Source organism: Centropristis striata, chromosome 19, assembly GCF_030273125.1.
Source record: "Centropristis striata isolate RG_2023a ecotype Rhode Island chromosome 19, C.striata_1.0, whole genome shotgun sequence".
Lineage (NCBI taxonomy): Eukaryota > Metazoa > Chordata > Actinopteri > Perciformes > Serranidae > Centropristis > Centropristis striata.
In genome coordinates this window covers 27,686,453-27,710,511 of record NC_081535.1, presented here as the reverse complement: position 1 = coordinate 27,710,511, position 24,059 = coordinate 27,686,453, and the positions used below count along the sequence as shown (strand labels likewise).

The 24,059-nt window shown below is 38.5% G+C and overlaps 1 protein-coding gene across 1 annotated transcript in view; it reads left to right on the top strand.

The window, feature by feature from the left end:
• Positions 1-24,059, top strand: part of vldlr (very low density lipoprotein receptor) — an 83,279-nt gene that overhangs the window by 37,079 nt on the left and 22,141 nt on the right. Inside the window, 10 exon segments of the mRNA XM_059357589.1 lie at positions 329-537; positions 3,434-3,596; positions 4,100-4,222; positions 6,607-6,729; positions 9,145-9,264; positions 12,078-12,203; positions 15,136-15,307; positions 16,535-16,759; positions 16,868-16,986; positions 19,294-19,433. Coding sequence (XP_059213572.1) covers positions 329-537; positions 3,434-3,596; positions 4,100-4,222; positions 6,607-6,729; positions 9,145-9,264; positions 12,078-12,203; positions 15,136-15,307; positions 16,535-16,759; positions 16,868-16,986; positions 19,294-19,433 — 1,520 coding nt within the window.

The following is a 24,059-nucleotide window of genomic DNA, read 5'->3' as shown; positions in this document are numbered from 1 at the left end:
TATATACATTCGAATAAACTGTACAAAGACTGTATATTTAGAGCTAAAACTGAAATTTTTGTTTTTGTAAATATTTTCTCTGAATGTAATGCACTCTGTTTATACACAGCGTTGCAAGTTTTTCAGAATTGTGGTTGTATAACAGCTTGATACATCAGCTGCTCTCATAAAACTTCTGACGCCGTCGTCCAGAGTCGCTTTTCGTCATCTTGTCTCTTACTTTGGAGCAATCTGCAACCAGATTTTCGGGTTTAATACAGTTCTATCTTATCTTGTCTGACCTTGACACATCGCTCTTGCATTTGCTTCCTCCCCTAACTGCCTCCAGGTAACATCACCTGCACCCCTAATGAGTTCACATGTGCCAGCGGCCGCTGCATCTCCAGGAACTTTGTGTGCAACGGCGAGGACGACTGTGGCGACGGCTCCGACGAGGTGGAGTGCGCGCCGTCCTCCTGCGGTCCCAGCGAGTTCCAGTGTGGGAACTCATCGTGCATTCCGGCCAGCTGGGTGTGTGACGACGACGTTGACTGCCAGGTAAGGAACACAATCAACACCACACATACACATTCTGGAATGCAGATTGTGTCCAAATGAGAAGAGGTTAAAAGAGAGATGACATTCTAGAACCATCAGAGGGCAAGGACAGGAAACACTTTTACTTGGCCTGGATAATGGTCCTCATCAATCAGTGCCATGCACTTTTTATTTCAATCATGCAGTAATCAATGCAAGCCGATTTGAACAACAAGTCTTGGAAGCTTGATTGGATGGTTGACAGTTGTCACTCATTACACTGGTGGCATATTGCACATGCAGGACAAGTGAAAACATCTAAATACATTAAAATAAAAAAATGGAAAGCAATGAGTTTTACTACTACTTCTTAAATACAATGATTTAAAATGGAAACTCCAGTATGTATAAAAACATGCATACATGGGCAAAATAAAAGCCGTATATGCAGTACTATGCAAAAGCCTGTTTTGATAACGGACACTTTTATTTTGAAGGGACAAAAAGAGACTTCCTGTCGATGGTAAAACTAACTCAAGTGAGATTAAACTGTAAAGATAACGTCAAGGAGTTCAGTGTTTTATGTTTTATTCCTCTTGTATTTCTGTGTATTTTATAATCGTTATTGCAACTTTCAGTTTGCAAACTGTAGCTTTATCCAACTAAATTTTCAGCTCATTGGCTCATTCACGTTTGGCCGCAGAACTGAACGCTCGGCCGGGTATCAGTTCAGTGAGTACACTTCCACGTGATTGACCAAATTAATTGATCATAGATTAATTATTCCCATCCCTAGTTTTTAACCATGTTCTGAAGAATGTTAAGGGATAAGTTTCACAATCTCTACCTGGTTTTTACTCAGGCAGCACACACAAACGCACTCCCTCTCATTTTATAAGTAGATGGTGCCTCACTATAATGAACGGTCCAGTATGTGCGTGCATACACACACACACTGGTTTTTCAAGTTTAATTTCCACAACACCCTGTGGTTATTGACCTGCCTTACGCACACACGTGCAAACACACACACACACACACACACACACACTGACTCATACACTCCGAACACGTTTTCACACGGCAGAACAAGTTGCACTGAGTCGGCACTTTGCCTGGTACCTGCTAATTGGCTGTGTGGTTATCACTGTGACTGCCTCTCAGCAAAGTGGAAAAATGCTGTCAACGCTCACACCCACAATCATTTAAAACGCTGTGTTCAATGGGAAGTTCATTGTTATTCACTCTCCTGCTCTCTCACACCCAGCCAGCCCTGCGTCAGTGTTAATAGTCACAGAGTCTCAGACACACACAAATGCACACACTCTCACACTCCATTAATCTGCTCCCGCATGAGTCAGTGACTCTCTGAGATGATGAAAGTGTGAGAAACTCCTCCTGCTGCTCCTCTTGATCCCATTCTGTCTGATTGGCCACTTTTGATTCTAATTAAAGTGGTAATCATCTGAGTCCTAACCGCTCTCCCTCATTTCTGCCCTTCATGTCAATCACACAATGTGGGCGGACCCTGGTCTGTCTTTGTTTGGATTCTTGGATTTCCGTGCGGAACTTGTAAAACCCTTGAAATGTTTAATTGTTAAGTGCTTGATTATTCAAAAAGAAATTGTTTATTTGTCTACCTAAATTGTAAGCATACTTTTGTCCATTATGACTACTGGTCAATATAACTTAATCTCGCTTGTAGACGTTTGGGAAATCCTCTTGAATTTGACCTAAAGTTAAAAGGTAGTGCCCCTAGAAATATCTCTGTTTTACAAAACTGCTCAACATATCCACTTAAAGGGATGGTTCGGGATTATGGACATTAAATTGTATGAAATGCTTGAAAGTAGTGTACGCAGAGCTATTGGCTTACTTTCTGAGCTCCGGTGTACACTAGACAGCGACCCATTCCACCACAAAACGATGGTCCTTGTGCATACCAAAAATCAACCTCACTCGGCACTGCTGCAGCTTGCTAGAACTATCCATTCCTGATAGGAACCGGCCAGAACTCCGACACTGGAGCTCGGCAAGTAAGCGAAATGGCTTTGCATCCACTACACTACTAGCAAGTATTTCATACAACTTAATGTCCCAAAATCCCAAACTATCCCTTTTAAAGTGTTCACAACTTCACCGTCGACTTGTAGGCTGACGTTTCTGTTGTATTCTTGCATGCATGCTGGTTTCTTAGGTGCGTGAATGTAAGAGAAATAAAAAATGCTGAGGCATGGTTAATGACGAGTTAAATGTCCTGATTTACAAAAATAAAATCACAGGATACACACTGTGCTGTTTTCAACAGCTGTCACTTTTAGTTAAGTGTTTGAGATGATCCGTAAAATTACATTTTTTATAAATTTGAATAAGACCGTCTCTCCCTAACCTCATCAAAGTTGTTGCCAGAGTCTGTTTCCCTGCTAGCTAGGCTATCTGATTTGTTTCTCAAATCAGATCTTCAAGACCGACCTGTCTGCAGTTATTTCTAGGTGATCAGATCTGATTAGTGTTCAGACATCAACCAATTATTTGCATGGGTTTCTGTGGTAACGATCCTGAGTCTGATTTGCAAGGATTTCTGTCCCGCAGGTTTCTCCTCAGTCTGAGTTTTCATTCTAACTGCTCTTAAAAAGTCTTAAGTTAAATAGCAGGCCTCCTGCCAGGAAATGGTTACAAAGGAGCAAGTGTTGATGACAGCGAGGGAACAGCAAATGTTAATGCTGTCGTTTTCACAACTGAAGGTTTGCTAAAACACCGTGGAGCAGAAACGGCAACTCGTTAATATGATCATTTAATCTTTAAAATTACAGACGGCTTCAGTTCCCAGCGTCCAAACTAAGAAATCTCAGAATTTTAACTGTTGATTTGTAGTTTTTTCAAGGCATGATCAAATTCTCGTCCCTGTGCGCTGCAGGATCAGTCTGATGAGTCTCCGACCCGGTGCGGCCGCCACCCGACGCCGCCTTCCAAGTGTTCCACCAGTGAGATGCAGTGCCGCTCAGGAGAGTGTATTCACAAGAAGTGGAGGTGTGATGGAGACCCTGACTGCAAGGACGGCAGCGACGAAGCCAACTGTCGTACGTACAGACCAGCTGCCATCACCACATTAAAAACCATGCATTTTAAGTATTAAATTCAACCTCCGATCCTTTTTATGGATGGCAATCTGTTTTTTACAGGTTTAAGCATTTTAATAAGACATGTTTACTGTGGAATAACCTCATCTGAAGGAATTCAGTCGTTAATAACAGATTATTACGTAATGTTAAATGAAATGAATGCAGCCCTTAATGGATCATTGCACAAGCTATCTTCCGTTATCTAACAGTTATCTGTAAAATGAATCACTACAGTGGCGAAGATACAGCCATCAATGTCATGGCAAATCTCTAAATCTCCAGCTACAATAACCTAAGACAATCTAAACATTTGACAGGCTGCAACCAGATCATCTTTGGCTTTTCTTTGGTTTTAGTTATAAGTGAATGTTAAAATGGTTGTTTGATGCTTGATTTTCTGTGCTAAGTTACAAAACAGTCCATAAATTCATAGGTTCAGTGTTTGTGTGTGTCCTTTGCAGCTGTACGCACTTGTGGACCGGATCAGTTCAAATGTGAGGATGGAAACTGTATCCTGGGGAGCAGACAGTGTAACGGTCTCAGAGACTGCGCCGATGGATCAGACGAAGTCAACTGCAAAAACAGTATGTGCTCTATCTGTCTTTGTCTCTCTTTGTGTGTGTGTGTGTGTGAAATGTGTGTTTAATTATCCTGAGTGTATTTTCAGATGAAAAAAATTTTTACTTTCAGGTCAGGGAGCAATTAACCATGGTAATGCAGGAACACGTACATCTTAATGTTTGTAATTTTACATTCCACCTCAGGCTGTCCCGAGGTTCAGAAGCTGAGAGTGTGCGTTAGTGTCAGTGCTGCAGGCATGTTAATGGTCTTTTCATATTCTCCAGGTGTGTTTTTACAAAATACATTACAATACATCTGTTTTTTGTGTGTTTGTGCTCGTCCCGGTTGTCTTGTTTTTCATGAATTTGTTTGTTCTTGCTACAGTAGCACAAGTCCTGGGTTTGAAACCAAAGTTGAAAGAGTTTGCTGCAGATTCCCATTAAGACTGTAGACTGTAAAAATTGCTTCAGTTGTAAGAATAGAAGTGCTTCAACATTAGGTTATCCAAAGCTGAGTATGTTAGTAAAAGAAGTATTTCTTGGTTACAACATCTTGTTCTCTCACACATCCAAGCCTACAGGTAGTCTGTGGAGTTTAAAAGCTGTAAAGGTATAATATGCAGGATCATAAAAAAACAACATATTGACCACTTGCATAATGTAGTGTGACATGTATACTTTGAACGAACTGCACGTATATTTACTTCCTGTCCAATATACAGTAACAAATTCGTTTCTTTACTTTTCACAGTTCGCTGTGTATATATATATATATATTGCTCAAAGTATTTACCGTTCATTTTGTGTTTTTGACCATTTTGGTAATCTCTGTGTAAGATAATAAGCTAATCACTCGGTATTAGGGATGGGTGTTTGGAAGGAACCTGCCAACTTGATTATCTATAATGTTAACGATCAATTTATTGATTCATCGCTATGTTTTTTTTTTTTTTTTTTTTTTTTACATACTCCAGTCTGTGTTAAAACATGCATACATGGGCAAAATAAAAGATGCTTTTATTTTAAAAGATGAAAAGAGACTTGTGAGACTGTCAATTGTTAAACTAACTCAAGTGAGATTAAACTGTAAAGATGTCAAGGAGTTCAATGTTTCATGTTTTAGCCCCGGGTGAGGTTAGTTTTCAGTTATCTTGCATATTTAAATGTGTAAAATAGTTTTGCTCAAATTAGAATTTTTTTTAAATTATTTTTTTTAAGAAGTTTTAGAATCGTTATTGCAACCTTTAGTTTGCAAACTGTAGCTTTATCTAATTTAATTCTCTGCTCATTGGTTTATTGACGTACGGCCGCAGAACTGAACGCTCGGCGGGTTTCAGTTCAGTGATACTGATACAAGTCATAGATACATTTTAAAACAAAAAAATACACAGATTGATTAAAAATTCCACATGATCGATCATCAATTAATTATTTCCATCCCTACTTAGTATAGCATCAACGTTAGCCTGACCTTCACAGCTTAGCTAGCTTTACATCGCTCTGGCTCACCATCTGCTGGAAAGGAGGGAGAGCTAACAGGGTAAAAAATAAAAACTAACTGATGAAAACCAAAGAGGGAGCCAGCTAAACTCCAGTTTAGTAGCCAGCTAGGCTAGCTGACTGGCTAACCTCGTGAAAACATGAAAAATTAAATAACTAACTTAAGGATAAAAAGCGCTGGAATGTGACCACTGCAGGTAGATAATGTTACTGTATACTGGACAGGAAGTAAAGTAACATAGAGTTCATAAAATGTATATACGTCACACTACTCACTATTAATAATTAATAGACTGTCTTAATCATCACTTATGGCACACGTAGGGTGTGTAACCCCCAGCCAATAACTGAGCAGGGTGTGTAGTTGCTGTCGGGGCTCTTCAGCGTCTACAACACTGAGCACACAACGCACCTTCATGATGATACAAAGCGGTAGTATTTCACAAAGCTGTGCTTCAGTGTTCACCCCGCTCCTCGCCTCTCTCCTGTGTGCTGTCAGTTGGTGTGTCTGACACACAAACAAACACACACACACACACCAACAGCATGCATCTCGTATACCAACAATGCTGCACCTTCCAGCAGAGGTGTGGATCTTTGCTTTAGACTGTAACAAAAAAAAAGTCTTATTCCTCTATCTCACTATCACCCCTCCCTCTCTCCATTTACTGCACTATAATCATATCTTTGTATTAATTACGGCGCTAGATCTGCGATGCGATTAGATTAGCTCAACCTAATCACTGGATGCAGGAATAAACAATCGGCCTGGCACTGTATGTAGACCAGAGGAGAAACTATTGAAGATTACTCGGTAGCTTTTCATGCAATCGGATTTTCAAAAGAAGCTTTTTGTGTTATATAAGCCATTAGTGCCCTTTATGTGTAAACTTTGAATCTCTCCACAGTGACTCAGTGTAATGGACCAGAGAAGTTCAAGTGTCGCAGCGGGGAGTGTATCGAGATGAGCAAAGTGTGCAACAAGGCCCGAGACTGTCCTGACTGGAGCGATGAACCCATTAAGGAATGCAGTGAGTAAAAAAAAAAACAAAGCAAAAATACCTTCTCTAAAGCTAGAAACACTCCTCACCATGATGGTTTATACCGTGCAACAGTAGAAATAAGTCCAGAGAGTGGTGCCGGTTTCCACAACAGGAGCTATTCGAAGCTGAATTATCGTGTGATTGTGTTCTTAAGCAGCCAGCTGCAGTCTCACAAATCTAGCTGCCTTGCCATGTAATGTAATTTGGGCAGACATGGAGGAGGAAAGTAATGTTTTAAATGCAGAGCAGACTGAGGCATCTTGCTAACCTGTAACATTGTATTTATTGTTCACAGGAACTTCCAAAGCTTCCATTAAAAATATTTTTTTTACTTCTTAACTCAAGTGTTGTCTCATGTGAGGTAGTTGTCACATTTCATTATTTCCTTATTTTATTTGAAACATCCAAATAAACAAAGTAGCCCTTCGTGTAGTTAAATTAAACCATTTCTTAAATTAATTTCTACATCATGATTTTAAAAAATACAGTCATGGAAAAAATTATTAGACCATTCTTTTTCTTCAATTTCTTGTCCATATTAATGCCATTTTCCATGGTTTTCTTGGTAATAACCAAAATCATTATCTAGAAAACTATGGAAAATGTCTAGATATCAGCTCTTAAATTAAAGTCTTCTCAGTTATTTTTGTTATCAATATATTTCTCCAACAAATGTACCTTTTATTTGTAACAGGCATTAAAATGAACAAAAAATGTAAGAAAACAAGGGTGGTCTAATAACTTTTCCCATGACTGTATACCCTAATAGATGATTTTGGCCATGTCGTCCACCCCTCGTCCACAATGGCTTAATTTCACGATTCAATAGATTTTTCTCTGTTCTGGGGTAAAAGGACGAGCTCTTGAAAGAAATCCAGTTATTTTGAGCTGTCTGTCAATGCTATAGATGTTATAAAATATTCATTTCATGTGGAAAATGAGCTGACAGTTCTTCCACCGGAACTTCCCATCAGCCTCAGTATCGCAGCATCAGACACCACTAACGTACATAAAACCAAAGATTGTCCCTCTGGGGAAGACATCCACTCTGTGGCTGTTTTCTGAGCACAATACCATGTTGGTATTGGTATTATAATACATCCCCCAGTTTGCCTGCTATACATGCTGGTGTTATTTTTTTGGCATACAGTCAGAATAAGTGACTGTGCAGCTTCCTGGAGTCTTATAGTCACAGCGAGGCTTTCAAATTTAATACCATGGTGCCTGACATCACAATTAGTGGCAATTTCCTGAACAATGTAAATACATTTGGATATTTTACTGAAGCTTGCATTAATGAGGAATAACTGAACAGATGAGTGGTGTGCTTTGTATATTTGTTTTATATTTGCACTAGAATCTGTGTAAATATGAATGTAGTCTGAGCTGTGATCAACCCACAGTGTGTTTGTCTGCAGTAATTTGAAAAATGTCATTGTTAAAAAGTCGAGTAGCGCTTCCCCAACTGGCTGACAGCTCTAAATGTCAGCCACATCAAAGTGTTTGAACTAGAAACCTTTGAGTTCCCAGAATGCTGATTCTATACAGTGAAGCACAGAGCAAACCAAAGTGAAGAAAGAAGGTCCAACGTTTGGGTTTCTCAGGTCACTCAGTCACTGTTCAGGAGCAAACAGCGTTTCAGCTTCAACTTGAGATATCTTTTACTATTGGGCACCAAAGCGAACGGGGTAAAACTATTTGACATTCCTCTCTGTTGCACATTGATTTCTGCTGATAATATGTGGATTTTTATATTAAATCCTGCCTCGTGCAGGTTTAATGCATCCTGCGTTTCAGTATGAGGGAATGAGTAGTGCCTCTAAATAATTCTCTTTGATGCATCAAAGAGCTCGGCCAAAACTGATTATTCCTTCTACAATCTGAAATCTAAACGTCTTAGTCTGAGTTGTATGAAATTATCAATAAATTATCAATTTATTAGATGAAATAAAAAATCTGAAAGCTATTTTATTCTCTAAATGTTATGTCGTTCAGCTTGATGAGCTGAGTCCTGTTTCAAGTGTTGGTGCACTGTTTGATATAAACTAGGGGGGAAAAACAATTTAATAAAGCAAAGAACATGGTGACAGTGATATACTTTGTAAACGACCCAGTGAATCAAAAAGAAGTTGCTGCTACTTTGTCAAAAGTTGCTTTTGTTTTGACCCGACAGATGCAATCAGACACATGCTGAATTAAGTTATTTTCAAAAAGACATATCAACACATCTCTGATTTAAAGTGGCGCTTTTGCATAATTCTTTATGGAGGAACTTCACAGATCTGTCGATTTAATCATCTCATGGATAAGAGAAATGTCTTAAGTCAAGGACACCCTTACTGCTTGCATGATATCTGTCCTCTTGTAGCATCAACAAAGCCCCGTTTCCTTCATTTGCTTCAGATCTAAACGAGTGTCTCCTGAACAACGGCGGCTGCTCTCACATCTGCAAAGACATGGTGATCGGCTTCCAGTGTGACTGCACACCTGGACTTCAGCTCATAGACCACAAGACCTGCGGAGGTAGGTGCCTTTTACAATGCATTGTTGTTTCAGTTGTAAATACTAGGGCCGGGACTTTAACGCGTTAATTAAGATTAATTAATTACACAAAAATGAATGCGTTAAAGAAATTGACGCATTTTAATCACACTTATTTTTGCACTGCGGAACGTTTCTCACTGGATGAGTTTCAGGCGGACCGATTATACTGGAGCACCAACTAGCGTTCATGAGTTCAGACAACAACAAACCACAGTGAACATGAAGGAAGAAGCTGATGAGACGCTTTGGTTGGCCCCGTGGATGATGGGACATTTTGTTACTAAAAACCAACGGATGGAAGCGTCGACAAGAGCATGGTTGTGTTGCTATGCAACAAGGAATTCACATATCACCGCAGCGCATCCAGCTTCAAGTATCTCCTCAATGCAAAACATATAGCAGCTAGCAGCTAGTGTGGTAGCTAGCGTGGATTGTGTTTTACTTAAAAAAAACCAAAGTTATAGTTTACAGAAGGTCTACCCACCTATAGGCTACCTGAAATGTACTATATTTCTAAATATGTTATTGCTACACTTAATGGCAAAAATTGCACTGGTCTGTTGGACTTGAACAAAAATGAACAATATTTTTTGTTGCTTAAGCTTATGTATTCAGTCTTTATTTAATGGTATACTAAAAATCCATGTGAAAAAAATTACTTCTCACTGTTCTCAGGTCAAATATTTATATGCGATTAAAATGCGATTAATTTCGATTAATTAATTACAAAGCCTCTAATTAATTGGATTAATTTTTTTAATCGAGTCCCGGCCCTGGTAAATACACAAATCAACATTTCTTCATACCTTACCATCACTATCACCCATGGATGAAGCTATTCTTTAGAAATCAGTGGAGCCAGGAAATCTATATTAGTTAAAAAACAATAAGGGGGGTCTATATATCTGATGTTGATGCAATACTACATGTTCAGAATTGATCTGGACATACCGACTCACCCAGCAACAGAACAGGAATCTGACCTGATTAGAGTGATTATAATTGGGTCTCAGATCTTCATGGCTCACTTAGTTTGTAGAAGACCCGACCATTGACCTCAGAAAGCTTTGAGATGGGCATTATTATTATTATAATCATCAGTCTACAGAACCTAGTTTGTGAGTAAGGAAAAAGGGGCAACGCAATACTTTGACATGTCAACAGATAATGAAAAGTGTCCTTACTGTACATGATGGTTTAATCTTGTCAAACAAGATTCCTGGAAATAATCATCCAAACTATTTCCCATCTCCCCAGAAATATAATTATATTGATGATAATAATAATAATAACTTTTATAGCACCTTCTTTTAAAACAGCAGTTCACAAAGTGCTTCGACATAGAGCAGTTACTTACGGCAATGATGCCATTAGGCTAAAAACAATTCTTACATTAAAATAAAAAAAATAAAAGATGGAGCAGGAACAATCACAAGCCATTCTCAGATACAGAGTCAAAAGTCAATAAATAAAAAGGATAATGTACGTAAAAGCAAGTCTATAAAAGTTGTTTTAAGAAGTGATTTAAAAGAGGTATGTCATGATTTATATCACCAAATAATAGACTGAAGGCTGTCTGGTTTGGAGCCAATAGGTTTGTGCATATTTCTCTTTTAAATATGACCAAGGTTTTGACTGTAGTTGCAGTTATACCTTAAAAACAAGTTAATATTCCAGGATATCTGTCATTAGTGTGCGTCTGCTCCTGAGACAGATATTCCTTTCTGGAAAATATGAATTCCTGTACCCCAATCATAATTCCCTGTCTGCTTAGAAGCATACAAAGTAAGTTTGACTTTGATAATTTGCAGCTGATTGAATAATATTGTTGAAGCACATTTAGATTAGATTAGATAGTTGAGCTGTGTCTTGTGCCAGTTATATTTGTATTGGTTGTTGACTGTCCTTCATGCTGACGAGCTTTTGTTCCTTGGCAGACATAAACCTCATCGGTTTGACGAATAGATTCAGACCCAACCGTGGGCTTTAAACCTCCCAGTAATCAACATTAATCCAGAATAACAATGTGCTTGTCAGGTTATTGTTCTGAATTGTTTGAAAAGAAACCATGAAGACTGGAGAATGTGTCAGACTGAGGTTGTGTTACTATTTTTGTCCGTGTTAGAAATCACTAATCCAACAGGCTGGGTCAGATACACTGTGGGCTGCTGGTGTGACCTGGAGATATTTCACATCCAGCTGCTACATGCTTCTGTGTAACGTGATTGGCCGTGTTATTTTATTCTAAAAGCAGAAATTCTCCGTGGTAATGTTCAGGAGATCCGACACAGTTTTGTTATTGAGCCAATCTTGGCCTCAAGCGGCGCTTTGGTTATTGGGAAATGTGTGTAATCCCATCTGGAATGAACCCCACTGGTTGCACAGGCACTTAATCTACTGGCAGGTATAAAATAAGCACTACACTCTCAGCTGAAAACATCTGTACATCTACATTTAATTCTGATGAGAGCCGCTTGTTGCTAAAGAGCCTTCTGGCAAAACATCAACAGCAATTACAGTTGGGTTTAATTTTCACTTTGTGGATCCCAAGCTCACATCATTTTCCCAATTTAATTCAACAGGAATCATGGGAATGTTTCCGAGAAGTAATTTTTCAAAAAAAGGTTTTCAATAGTTTTTGTTTGCTGCAGAGCCGTGTGCAGATGTGCAATCGCTCAAATGAAAGCATTCAGCAGACTTGATTAATTAAACATGTCAGATAGCAGCTGTATGCCCTCTGTTTTCTCTTCCTCATCCCTCCCTCTTCTCTTCATCTCTCTCTCTCTGTGCAGACATCAATGAGTGTCAGAACCCCGGCATCTGCAGTCAGATCTGCATCAACCTGAAGGGTGGATACAAGTGTGAATGCCACAACGGTTACCAGATGGATCCGACCACTGGAGTCTGCAAGGCTGTTGGTGAGTCAGCTGCTAGAATACAGAGGAACTCCCTGAAATATAACTGCATTTCTCAAACTTGAAGATTCACTGGTTAAGTTACAGACAGTCTGAAAAGAAGTGGATGTAGCCATACTGTTATGTCACACACTGCAGTTCACACCAAGGTTATAATAGTTTTGGATGTTTTATTAGTCTTAGTTTTAGTTAGTTTTTAGAGTGAGTTTGCTAGTTTTTTTTATTTCTTTTTTTTTTTAAATGCTTAGTTTTAGTTTCTATTAGTTTTAGTGTTAGTTTTAGTTTTTTGTAATGGGCTATGTGTTGGATGCCAGATTCAAAGAGGTCATAATAATTTTGCCTTCATTTCCTTTGGTTTATCCATCTCAGCCCCAATAAGGTTATTAACTCTTACAGTTCCGGGTGTTTTGAATTTTGGTTGGAGTGTAGACATCCCAGTCTCAATAAACATATTTACCATGTGTTCCTGCATGTTCACTAACAGAATCCTCTAATAGAAACACTGGATTATGTATGAAAAAAGCTGACAAAGATGAAAACGAAGGACATTTTCACTTTAATTTTAGTAAGTTTTGTAACCACACCATACAGTTTCAGTTAGTTATCATTTTTTTTTTAAACTCTTTTTATTTGTATTTCAGTTAACAAAAATGTTTTTTCTATTCTAGTTTTTGTTATTTCATTAGTTTTCGTTTACTATAATAACCTTGGTTCATACACCTGAAGGTTTAGCGTTTTGACCATCATCATCTTGGTTTTTTTGGTGCCAGAAGTGACCATATTTGGAGGATAATGTGGAGCTGATGCTAGTTATGTTATCGAAGAACTTAAGTGCTACCAAGATAACTTGCTTCCAGTAAGGTGCATCCATAATTCATGGTAACTGATATTGAATTGAGCTGTTTTTGTTTAATTATGTGAGCGTCCAAAATATAACAGTTGACTTTCATTTACAAGGTAAACCCGCCCAAAAACATATCCTAATTTATTGCCTGTTGTACTCAAAATTTGACAATAACTTACACTTGAAACTATTGATTAAAATCATAACCTAATTAAATAACGAACTTTACCGAAATAATGAATCAAATGAGAAGTAAGGCCATTTTCTCAAAGACTGCTATACCGTTGCCCCCCTGCTGGCCAATAGAAAGAATGCAGGTTTAAGGCACTTGGCTTCCCTTTTCAGACCTGAAGGCTACATCCACTTGTTTTATAAAGTCTCTGGGTGTAGGATTGCAAAAATGTTTGCTTTTTTTTTCTTAAGGTTTATTTTAAATTTAATTTCACACAAGGAAACGCTCCATATAGAGTAAGATTATATGGAACAAAAATATAGTCTGCTGTCAGACTGTTTGATTTGTAAACCCTAAAAGAGTCTTAGACAAACCCATCAAGTCAAAATTACTTTACATTATCCTTGAGGGGAAATTCAGTTAGTCTATTGGCTCTTTTGTAAATGATTGAAGAATGAGAAGGATCTTTTGAATCTCTCCGTCCTGCAACGGAGAGAGACGAGACGTCAACTGCTGATTTTTTTTTTTTGGTCCATAAAGGTTTTGTGTAGCGGATGATCTGGGTATTTCAGGGTGACCTGGAACATGTTGACAGGTCATCTCTCCACCACCTCCTCCAGTGTGTCCAACCTGGCTCCAACCACAGAACCAGCTCTTTAGACCAGTCTGATCATCTCTGTGTGTGATGCTGCCTCCCCAGCAGACTGCAGCATAAAACAACACACTACCACCACCACAGACTGATAAAACATCTGCAGTATCTTACTACAGATGTCCAGAGATCTGAGCTTCAAGAAGAAAGAGGCAGCTCTGCCCCTTTTTGTAGAGAGAGCGTCTGTGTTTAGGGACCAGTCCAACTTATTATCCAGGTAAACACCTAGATACTTAGAACTTTGCACCACCTCCATGTCCACCCCACAGGTATTCACTGGCTGAAGAGGGGCTTGAGTCTGCGGAAATCTCTGATCATTTCCTTAGTCTTTCAGTAGGAGATGGTTCTTGTGACTCCAGTCACTGAAGGCTTTTATCAGATCCCTATATTCAGATTCCTGTCCATTCCTGATACACGCCACAATAGCAGTGTTGTCTGAGTACTTCTGGATGTGGCAGGACTGAGTTGTATTCGAATGCTGTTGCATTGTAATGTTAAACTGGAAAGTCTTTCCAATAATTTGTCCACCAATTTAGCCCTGTAGGTAGGCAAAATATAATAGGGTTTCCAACAAAAACTGAACTTTATGAATAGAGATAGATGAAGTAACTAAACTGGTTCATGAGTGGAACTTTGTTGTCATGATGAATATGGGAAAGTACATGAGTAAAGTGAACAAGTATGAAAACCTGTTTTTCAGTGAGAGCTGAGTCACTGAAAACAAAGGTTTGTTAGAAGAATGTCAAGTTGTAGAAATAAGTCAAGTATCTTCAAGTGGTTATCATAAGCGATGAATTGTGGAGTTCTCCTGCTGCTCGATGCGGATGTCATTTCTATTCTGGTGATCACATGCTGTTTGATTGTATCTGTAGTAAAAAGACTTCATTGTGTTGCCTGTTGACAAAGACCATCATTGTATCCACTTGTTTTTTGTTTTTTCTCCAAATGAATTGTAATCAGAGCTTATAAACTCTTATTTGTAATATAATTCTTCCCCCATCACACCTTGATAATCTTCATACGCTCTATGAAAATAACACAAATTTAGATGTATTATTCAGAAGTGATTGCTGGTTATACACTTCCAACAAGTGGGTCACTGAGTTTCTATGTCTAAATAGATTCTGGGTGATATGAAAGACTAGAAAAGAAAAAGCCCGCACACTTTGATAGAATGGTCTTATTGAATGTTTACAACTGTAATCAAAGAGGTTTACCTTCTCTTTCTCTTATTTAACAAAGTCTTTCTTGTCTGTCTTATTCTTAGGTAAGGAACCCTGTCTGATCTTCACTAACCGCCGTGACATCCGTCGTCTGGGTCTGGAGAGAAAGGAGTACACTCAGATTGTGGAGCAGCAGAGGAACACAGTGGCTCTGGACGCAGACTTTGACCAGCAGATGATCTTCTGGGCTGATCTGGGCCAGAAGGCCATTTATAGGTAGATTATACTCCTCAAACTCTACTGAAGTCAATTTAGTTTTATAAGTTGGTCAGACACTTAAATTCAGAGATTGAATGGATGACTATGGCCAGCAGCACACACATTACAAATTAATCCCAATTTTATTTTTAGCCATGCTAGTGGTCCTTTGACCCGCCATGTTGGTCCAGACTGAAATACGCCAGGAACTAGTGATTAATTAAGATGACATTTTTACAAATTCATTGTCTATTCATTCATGGATACACCGCCATCTTCTGAAGAAAGTATAATGTATTGCTGTATGCTAATCCGTCAGTAAACAGTAGAAGTAGAGGTTGGTTGCTAATCGGACAACTTAGCCAATTCACTGTTTTTCAACAGAAAAAATCAAGCAAGCATATAAACTTTTATGTGCAGTTTTGAAAGTTTTAATCGAATTGTGGTGTTGCCATCAAGCTTTTCTCATGCAAATCTTCAACATGCACATAGAAATTGGTTAACACTACTAAACAAGACTACCGACTACATTCCAATTAGCAACTTGATACGAAAGAATGGTGTTGAGATATGATGTCTGACCGGATTGTTTCTCTGCATGAAGTTGTCAGACAATAGCCAATGGTTTCCCAGATTGCATTTCAGTCAATGTGTTCCGCCTCCTTTGCTCCCCATCAGGACTGTTTACCTGCAGTCAAACAAAGCCTGCTCAAACATGATTGATCAATGCCACTCAGACTAAAAATGGGAACCAGAAGACTTCCCAAATCTTGCAGATATCTGTGTGTGTATATAGATCAGATTCTTAAGGAAATGTCGGGGGTTCATCAGATTCAATGAGCTAGTGCCACCATGAAGTTCACAGAAATTTCTCAAAAATCAGATTGCCAAGAAATCTCTGACTTTTCATTGAATGTTATCAGGTTATTTTAATTTGCCCAAAACTTGCACAATCAACGACATTCCCATCCGCTTACTTAAACGTTGTGTTTAGTGTGGATAAGTAAAAGTTGGCATGCTAATATGCTAAACTAAAATAAAAAATAACTTTTTAAGACTTGAGCTAAAGTGACTTTAGTGTTGTTGAAAGAGAAGTTGGATGTGTTGGACTTTCTTTATCAGGCTTTTTGACACGAGGTTGGTAAGACCTGACATTACTGCATTGTTTTGTGGGGGAAAAAACAAAGCAGGAGTTTGAAGTTGGGGCTATATGACGATTCAGTTGACAATTTTTTTTTCTCACAGCACTGTGCTGGATAAACGAGGGGAAGTTGGCACCCACAACAAAACCATCGACAACGTCCAGACTCCTGTAGGAATTGCCGTTGACTGGATCTATAAGAACTTGTACTGGTCTGATCTTGCCACCAAAACCATTTCTGTAAGCAATTTCAACGGAACCAAGCAGAAAGTTCTGTTCAACAGAGGCCTCAAAGAACCAGCATCCATCGCTGTGGATCCACTGTCTGGGTGAGTGGGAAGCTGCTTTGATGTCAGGTGAAAACACTAAATTTTCAAAATACCATGTACGCTTGCATATCTGTTTTGTACATTGTTGTGTGTGTGTTGGTCTTGTAGGTTTCTCTACTGGTCAGACTGGGGCGAGCCGGCCAAAATTGAGAAATCTGGGATGAACGGAGTGGACAGACAGGTCCTGGTTGCGACAGACATCCAGTGGCCTAACGGAATCACACTGGGTAGGATCACACACACACACACACACACACACACACACACACACTCTCTCTGTGTGAAGGACCAATGACTCCTCAACAATACATTCCCATCTTCACTGCACATTTTTCATCATTGCTGATCTATCAATAGAAAAATGTCTCTCCCTTTGAATCTTCCTCCCTCTGTGTATGATTTTGTGAAATATTACTACTTCTCTCCTCTGAGAATCTTCTGAGGACTTTCTCTGAGTTAAACTGTAACAGAATGTATTGAAGTGACAAGGATTTATGGCCAAACTGACCCCAGTATTTCAGAAGTTTACATTTATACTGTATGTCTGTTGGAAAAGAAAGGCGATCACTGAGCCGTTTTGTGGGGAAACGGGTAACTAAAGAAAGAATTTCATAGTTAGTTTGAGCAGTATGGGCCGAAATATGTACCACCAGAAACTGAATTTGAATTATTTATATTTGAATTGCTTAACTTGAATTATTGCATTGAAAATCTGAATTGTAATTTGAAATTGAAGTTATTAGTTTGGAACTGAACATTCAATTCTCACAATTCAAATTCAGTTCGCAAAATTCAATTTCAATTTTCTGCGACGAACATCTGGGTAGTTGAGGCAGAGCAATCGAGTGCAGATACACAGAGCGCCTCTTCAGCCAATCCCCACATCCTTATTCTGCGCTCGATAGCTCTGCCTCAATTACCCGGATCTTCGTCGCAGAAAATTGAGACAATTCAGATTCAGTTTTTCAATGCAATGATTCAAATTGAACAATACAAATTAAAATGATGTGATTCAAATTCAGTTTTTTAATGCAATTATTCAAATTAAGCAATTTAAATATAAACAATTCAAATTCAGTTTCTGCTGGCACATATTTCAGCCCACAGAGCAGTCCTTTCCCACTTGAACTCGAGTTACTTAAAAAAAAAAAAAAAAAAAAAAAAAAAAGTCCATATTGGAAGTTTTCTGGAAATGATTGAACCTGGAAGGTGCTAAATGTATAATATTTCTCTTTTATTAGTGTGTGTAAATTATTGTTCTTGGCACCCTGGACATGTTTATTAACACATGTAGGTTATTTCATAAAGTGGAGTTATATTCCATTATCACCTCCAGTCCTCTTAGATTTGTCTTCCAGCTTATACACCAATTAATTTCCTTAGTGTTTACATTTCTACTGCCATTTAAATTTTCTTCCAACAGCCACTAGGCCTGGGCTATATGACCAAAATCTTGTGTCCTGATATAGATCATTTCATTTCTGAATAACTACATACAGCACAAGACGGCATGTTTTCTGGTAATTCAATAGATGAATCATCTATATGAAATAACCATATGATGAGCCTATTTTTGTGTAGTTTATATTTAATGTTTGCAAAACCTCAATAGTTTGCTCCAGCTTCACCAGCACTTGCAGGATTTGAAGTTAAAGCATCGTCCAAGTGACTTAACTTACAGGACTTGCATTCTTTCAGAATTTAAAATTCTATCTGCCACGAATTTGTTCAGTCTCAACTTTCACATCAATCTTTAAATTGTCAATTTTCTAACCAGCTGAAGTTAGCACACATGTTTTAATTGTTTCATTTTTAATGCATCTTCAAGTAGCTTTTTTTTAATCTACCTATCTATCTTTTTTATCCTTGTATACATGTAATAATTAAGTTGAAAAGAATGAACAATGCAGCCCCAGCACCTAATCCTTCAATCATTATGAATTTCCCCGCAGGTTATCAGTCAAACATGATATTAAAATGACTCCACTCCTTGAATACATTAAACCTAACATGTAAATATTGAATAACACCGTTGCTGTTCTTTAAAAAAAAAAAAAGAAGTAGAATCCATACTTTACAGCTCCTCAGATAATCAAATGCTGTCCATTGTTCGGTCTCTTTTATCTCCCTGTACTTGCATCTTCCACACTGTGGAAAAGCTATTGATTTCTCCTTGATAATGAAATGTTGTATTGATCTTTATTTTCTCTCTCTCCCTCCCTGTTCTTTTCTTATCTCTGCTCGCCATGTTTCATCTTTTTACTCCACTCTTCTGTACTCTATCATCCCTCTATTCTTCTACTCCCTGGCGTCTCATCCTCTGTCAACACACTTTTATTCAATACTCATCTTGTACCACTCCTGTCTTTCCTTCTCACCTTGTGTAAATATTCCTTTCCCTCCTGTCTTTTTCTGCCCTCTGTTGTCTTTCCCATTTATTGTTGGTTCTTCTGTTATTCCTCTCTATCATTCCTCACCTCTTCTCACCCTCTCCTCTGCTTCTGTTTGCGTCTTGCGCTTCATTTTCCTCTCAGATCTGATCAAAGGCAGGCTGTACTGGGTCGACTCCAAGCTGCATATGCTCTGTAGCGTCGACCTGAACGGAGACAACAGGAAGAAAGTCCTCCAGTCTCCTGACTACCTGGCTCATCCATTTGCTCTCACTGTTTTTGAGGTACTGCTGCACACACTCCTCATTCTCTCTGAGTTGTTGGACAGACTAGTACAGATCAGATCTAGTCTGTCATTATCATTAAAATTATAATAATGGTGTCCGACATTAACAACTGGAATCACTGCTACCAGCCATGATCCAGGATCATCATACTATAGCTGTGTTTCATTTAGGGGGAAGAGTGGCTACCAGGAAAGTCTCAGGCCACGCCCTCTCAAAAGTCTGCTCACTCTGTGTGTCTCCATTACAAGTTAGTCCAGAGGGATTTAGAGACTCAGGAGGTGTGCACAATGTTAGCAGCTGATCATAAAGAAAGCTGCTTGGCTAATTATACAAAGCGTCATAAACATTTTACATTTACATTTTAGTCATTTAGCAGACACTTTTATCCAAAGCGACTTACAGGAAGAGTAAAAACAAACAATCAAGGTATACTGCAATAAGAGCTATTTGTGCATCAATAAGTGCTGGTGACAATTCTTTGAGGAGTAGAATTATCGTGTGGTCTAGGAGAGAAGATGCTCTCTGAAGAGCTGGGTCTTCAGGAGTTTTTTAAAGGTAGAGAGGGACGCCCCTGCTCTGGTTGGAACTGGTAGTGTGTTCCACCAGCAGAGAACAAGGAGTGCAAAGAGTCTGGATTGCCTTGGACCAACGGGGGGGTAGAGCCAGGCGCCGTTCATTGGAAGAGCGCAACAGTCGTGAGGTAGCATATGTCTCAATCAGGGCGTTCAGGTAGGTAGGAGTAGTGATCGTGAATTAACCGGCATCGCTAACTGTGCACAGTTTTCTGGTGCTTGTTGTAAACAAACGGAGATCGCTAAGTATTCAAATTAGGGGCGTTTTGTTGAGTGAGACCCGCCTCATTCAGAGTATTGGGTTGTAGTGGAAACAGGAAAAGGGAAAGAACACACCGGCTTGTTTGTATTTCTTTAAACCAATTCCTTCATTGTCTTGGTTGCTGCGGCAACATCTGACCTTGCAACATAGATTGCAAAGTTAGTGGAAGGGGGAGGAGAATTTCTTCTTCCACTGGCAGGCTTATCCCAACAGTCTACAACCTTTGAGTCAGTCTAGAGCTGAGCAAACAGCACAGTGTAGCATCATGAATAGTAATCTGTCATCTACCTCAGGCATCAGAAACATTTATTATCAAAAGAGACATTTTTGGCAAAAATCCCCAAAACTGCCGAGAGCCTTAAAAGCTGTCTTGAAGGTTATTTGTGAAATGCTCGTCATAGATCTAGTGTACTGGTAAGCCCAAAGCATTTGTATCAAAGGCAAACAAATCTGTCCATGTGCTATTATCAGCAAATCAAATGAAGACTAGCCACCACAATTTAAGTTTGGCAAAATGTAGAGGATAAGGCCATACAGGTACATGACACACTTCACTTTTTTATTCTGTGTATAGGCTACATGTTTTTATATTTTTTACAAGTGGAGATTTTAAGGTCGCTGTCACATATAAAGTCTGGTGGACTCTGTGCGATTCAGTGGAGAAGTTTCAACATTGTTCAGGGTATCTGCTGGGTCTTAAAAAGTCTTAAAATAATTTGAATTTTAGGCCTTGAAATTCTCTTAAAATCTCATGAAATATCTTAAATACAATTTTGAAAGGTCTTAAAAATGTATTAAGAGTACTTTAATTTAAAACAAATGCATAAACTTCAGTCACGCTTCTAAATGTTTAGATTTTTGAGGAAGCTATAACATAATTACAAAACTGAACCAAGTACCTGTGCAGCCTGGTCACAATTTATCGAGCGCAACCAGCTAGTGTGCCCCAATTTTCCTTCATGTCTTCTGTACTTTTTGCCAGAATGGATGTGAAATCGGTCTTGAATTGTATTCAAGCGTCCTCGTGTAAACGGGGCCTGAGATGATTTGTTGTATCAGGTGTGGAGAGAACTAGTGTCGTAACATTTAAAAAAAACAACAAAAAAAACAACAACATGATTTCTCCTGCTTTAAACGTGGACTCTTCATATATCAGTGCTGTGTCTTTTCACACGTAATCTTTCAGCAGTCACAGCACCATGGACATGTGGCTCCCTGGCTGTCTGTCTCACCTCCACCCACTCAGACAACTGCTAACAGATGACACACTTCTTCACATTCAGGCACATGAGTTTATGGTATAGCTCATGTCTGAACACTGTAGTGCACCATTTTAACATCAAGTGATTTCAGCTAAACACTACCCTGTAGTGCTGTAACACTGTACTTAAAATGACTCTTAGTTAGGCGTGTGCCATATCGTGTCATTCACGATAATACGGGTATATTTTTTATGATTAAAAAATGCATATCGTGATTATGGCAACACACATGTAGTGACGTCAAATAAATGGCAGCTAAATGTAGTGGAGTAAAAAATGAAATATTTGCCTTTTAAAATGCAGTGAAGTAGAAATGTAAAGTTACATAAATGGAAATTAACAAGTTAAGTAAAATGTTGAGATGCATCTACTCAAGTACAGTATTTGAGTAAATGTACTTAGTTACATTCCATTACTGACAATTGCACCATTATTTTTTTATTAATTTCTAATACTTCCATTTTGCACAGAGGGGTAAAGAGTAGGTTTTTTGTATTTGTCAACTGTTGAGATGTGTAATGTACACTACAATTTAGATTCATGATTGTATAAATAAATACACACAACAAAATGATGAACTTGGGGGAAAAACATTTAAATCACCTTTTCTATATATTTTTCAGTATTTTGTCATATCGTCAAGAATATCGTTATTGCAAAAATACCCTGAAAAATTGTGATTTTATTTTTCAGGGCATATCGCCCACCCCTACCGTTAGTCCCAGTTTAATTTAAATTACTTTTTGCTTCTTCCAGGTGATAGATTTAGGACCCAACTCTCAAACAGTACACGCTCGGTGCTCTCATCACACCTGGGTGAAAAAAAATCCTCTGCTGTACAGAAGTTCTGTGCTTTATAAAAAGATAAATATTTGATGAACAGAATGTTAACAGGCTAAAGAGTCTAAAACAAGCGCACCATCTTATTCAGCAGAAAAATCCAAAGAGAGATGTGTATTAGATTGACAGCCGGTCCCTGCAATGTGCAGTACAACACCTCGCAGATGGCCGGGGCACACAGATGGTTGAATTTGTGATGTAGAGTCTCATCACCATTTTTCCACATCTCCTATTTGTACTCCACAATTACCTCACACCCATTTGTGAAGGAAAATCATTCCAATGCCTGACTCCAGAAAGTAATGAAGTATCATGTTTTTTTGTGTGTCTTTTTAATGGAATTTTTTCTAGAAGACAATACAGCTGAACCTCTGCTCAATCTTCTATGAATTACTTTCTTTTGTTCAGATTTAAACGATATACTTTGCAGGGAACAGGCTGTCTGTGAAAGTATTAATTACAGAAGGAAGAATTGATTTTATTATAGCTGTACCATAGTTATAACCACAAAATTTCGGATTTGTGGACAAACTAAGATACCCGTTTAAAGCCAAATTAAGTTTGAACAATGGATGAATATTTTCCTGATACATCGGTTTGTGGCATTCTGCATTTTTTGCCTCGTCTGTTGTTTTCTTCAATCCATTAAAGCTTTTAGCCATCAGTCCATTTGGGCCCACAGATTATATTCAGTATAAAGAAAACTGCCAACCACATTTGTTCTAAATGTGCTAAAGTCTTCCATTTTTATATGGGCAGACTTTTGGCAAGCATCTCACAGTGCAGCTTTGAAATGTTTACATGACATGAAAAATCATTTGTATCAATAGTTTTTTTTGTTTGTTTGTTTGTTTGTTTTTTTTAACTAGAAAAATGTATAATTGGGTTGATTAAATGTTTTCCATATTCTTGCATATCCTTGAACACACATCTCTCTCTCTCTCTCTCTCTCTCACACACAAACACACATCCCTTTCTCATACACACGCATACACGTATCACACACACAAATCACATCACACCCCCCGGTAGTCACAAAGCTCCATTATACAACTGGCAAAAATACAAGAATTTCATGAATCTGCCTACAACGGGGAATTTGGTGGAATACAGTGAAAATGTCAAATACCACTACTTCAAAATGAAATGCTGACATTACACAATGCATGTTTTTATACCATAATGGCAGTGAGATCAAAAAATGTGGTTTGAATGGAAGTCTTATGAGGCGTTTTTGGCCACAAAGGTCACGAGAGGGAGTATCTGGCACTACATAAAAAATACTAATGCAATCAAATCCATTTTGTTGCTTATCTTTGACTTATCCAAGACTGTAATCACCACCAAAACTCTAGCTCCCCACTATTTATCATATGGAAAATAATTCACTTTTTGTGTTTTTTTGTTGTTTTTTTTGGAAGAAATTATGAAAAAAACTGGCATATAAAGTGTAAAATTCTGAAAATAGTACAGTAAAATTAGCCTGGGTATACCCAGAATGCCTTGCGCGCTCGAATTTGATTTCGAACCTCCAGCCAGTCTGGAAACTAGGCGATTTTGCGAGCCCTGTTTTAGGGATCCAATCACAGAGCGGGGAGGGACGGTGAGACGATGACGCGTACTACTCGGCACTTGGAAGCTTTCCGGATCCAACATGGCTGCTGCAGACGCGAAACTCTCTTTAGCT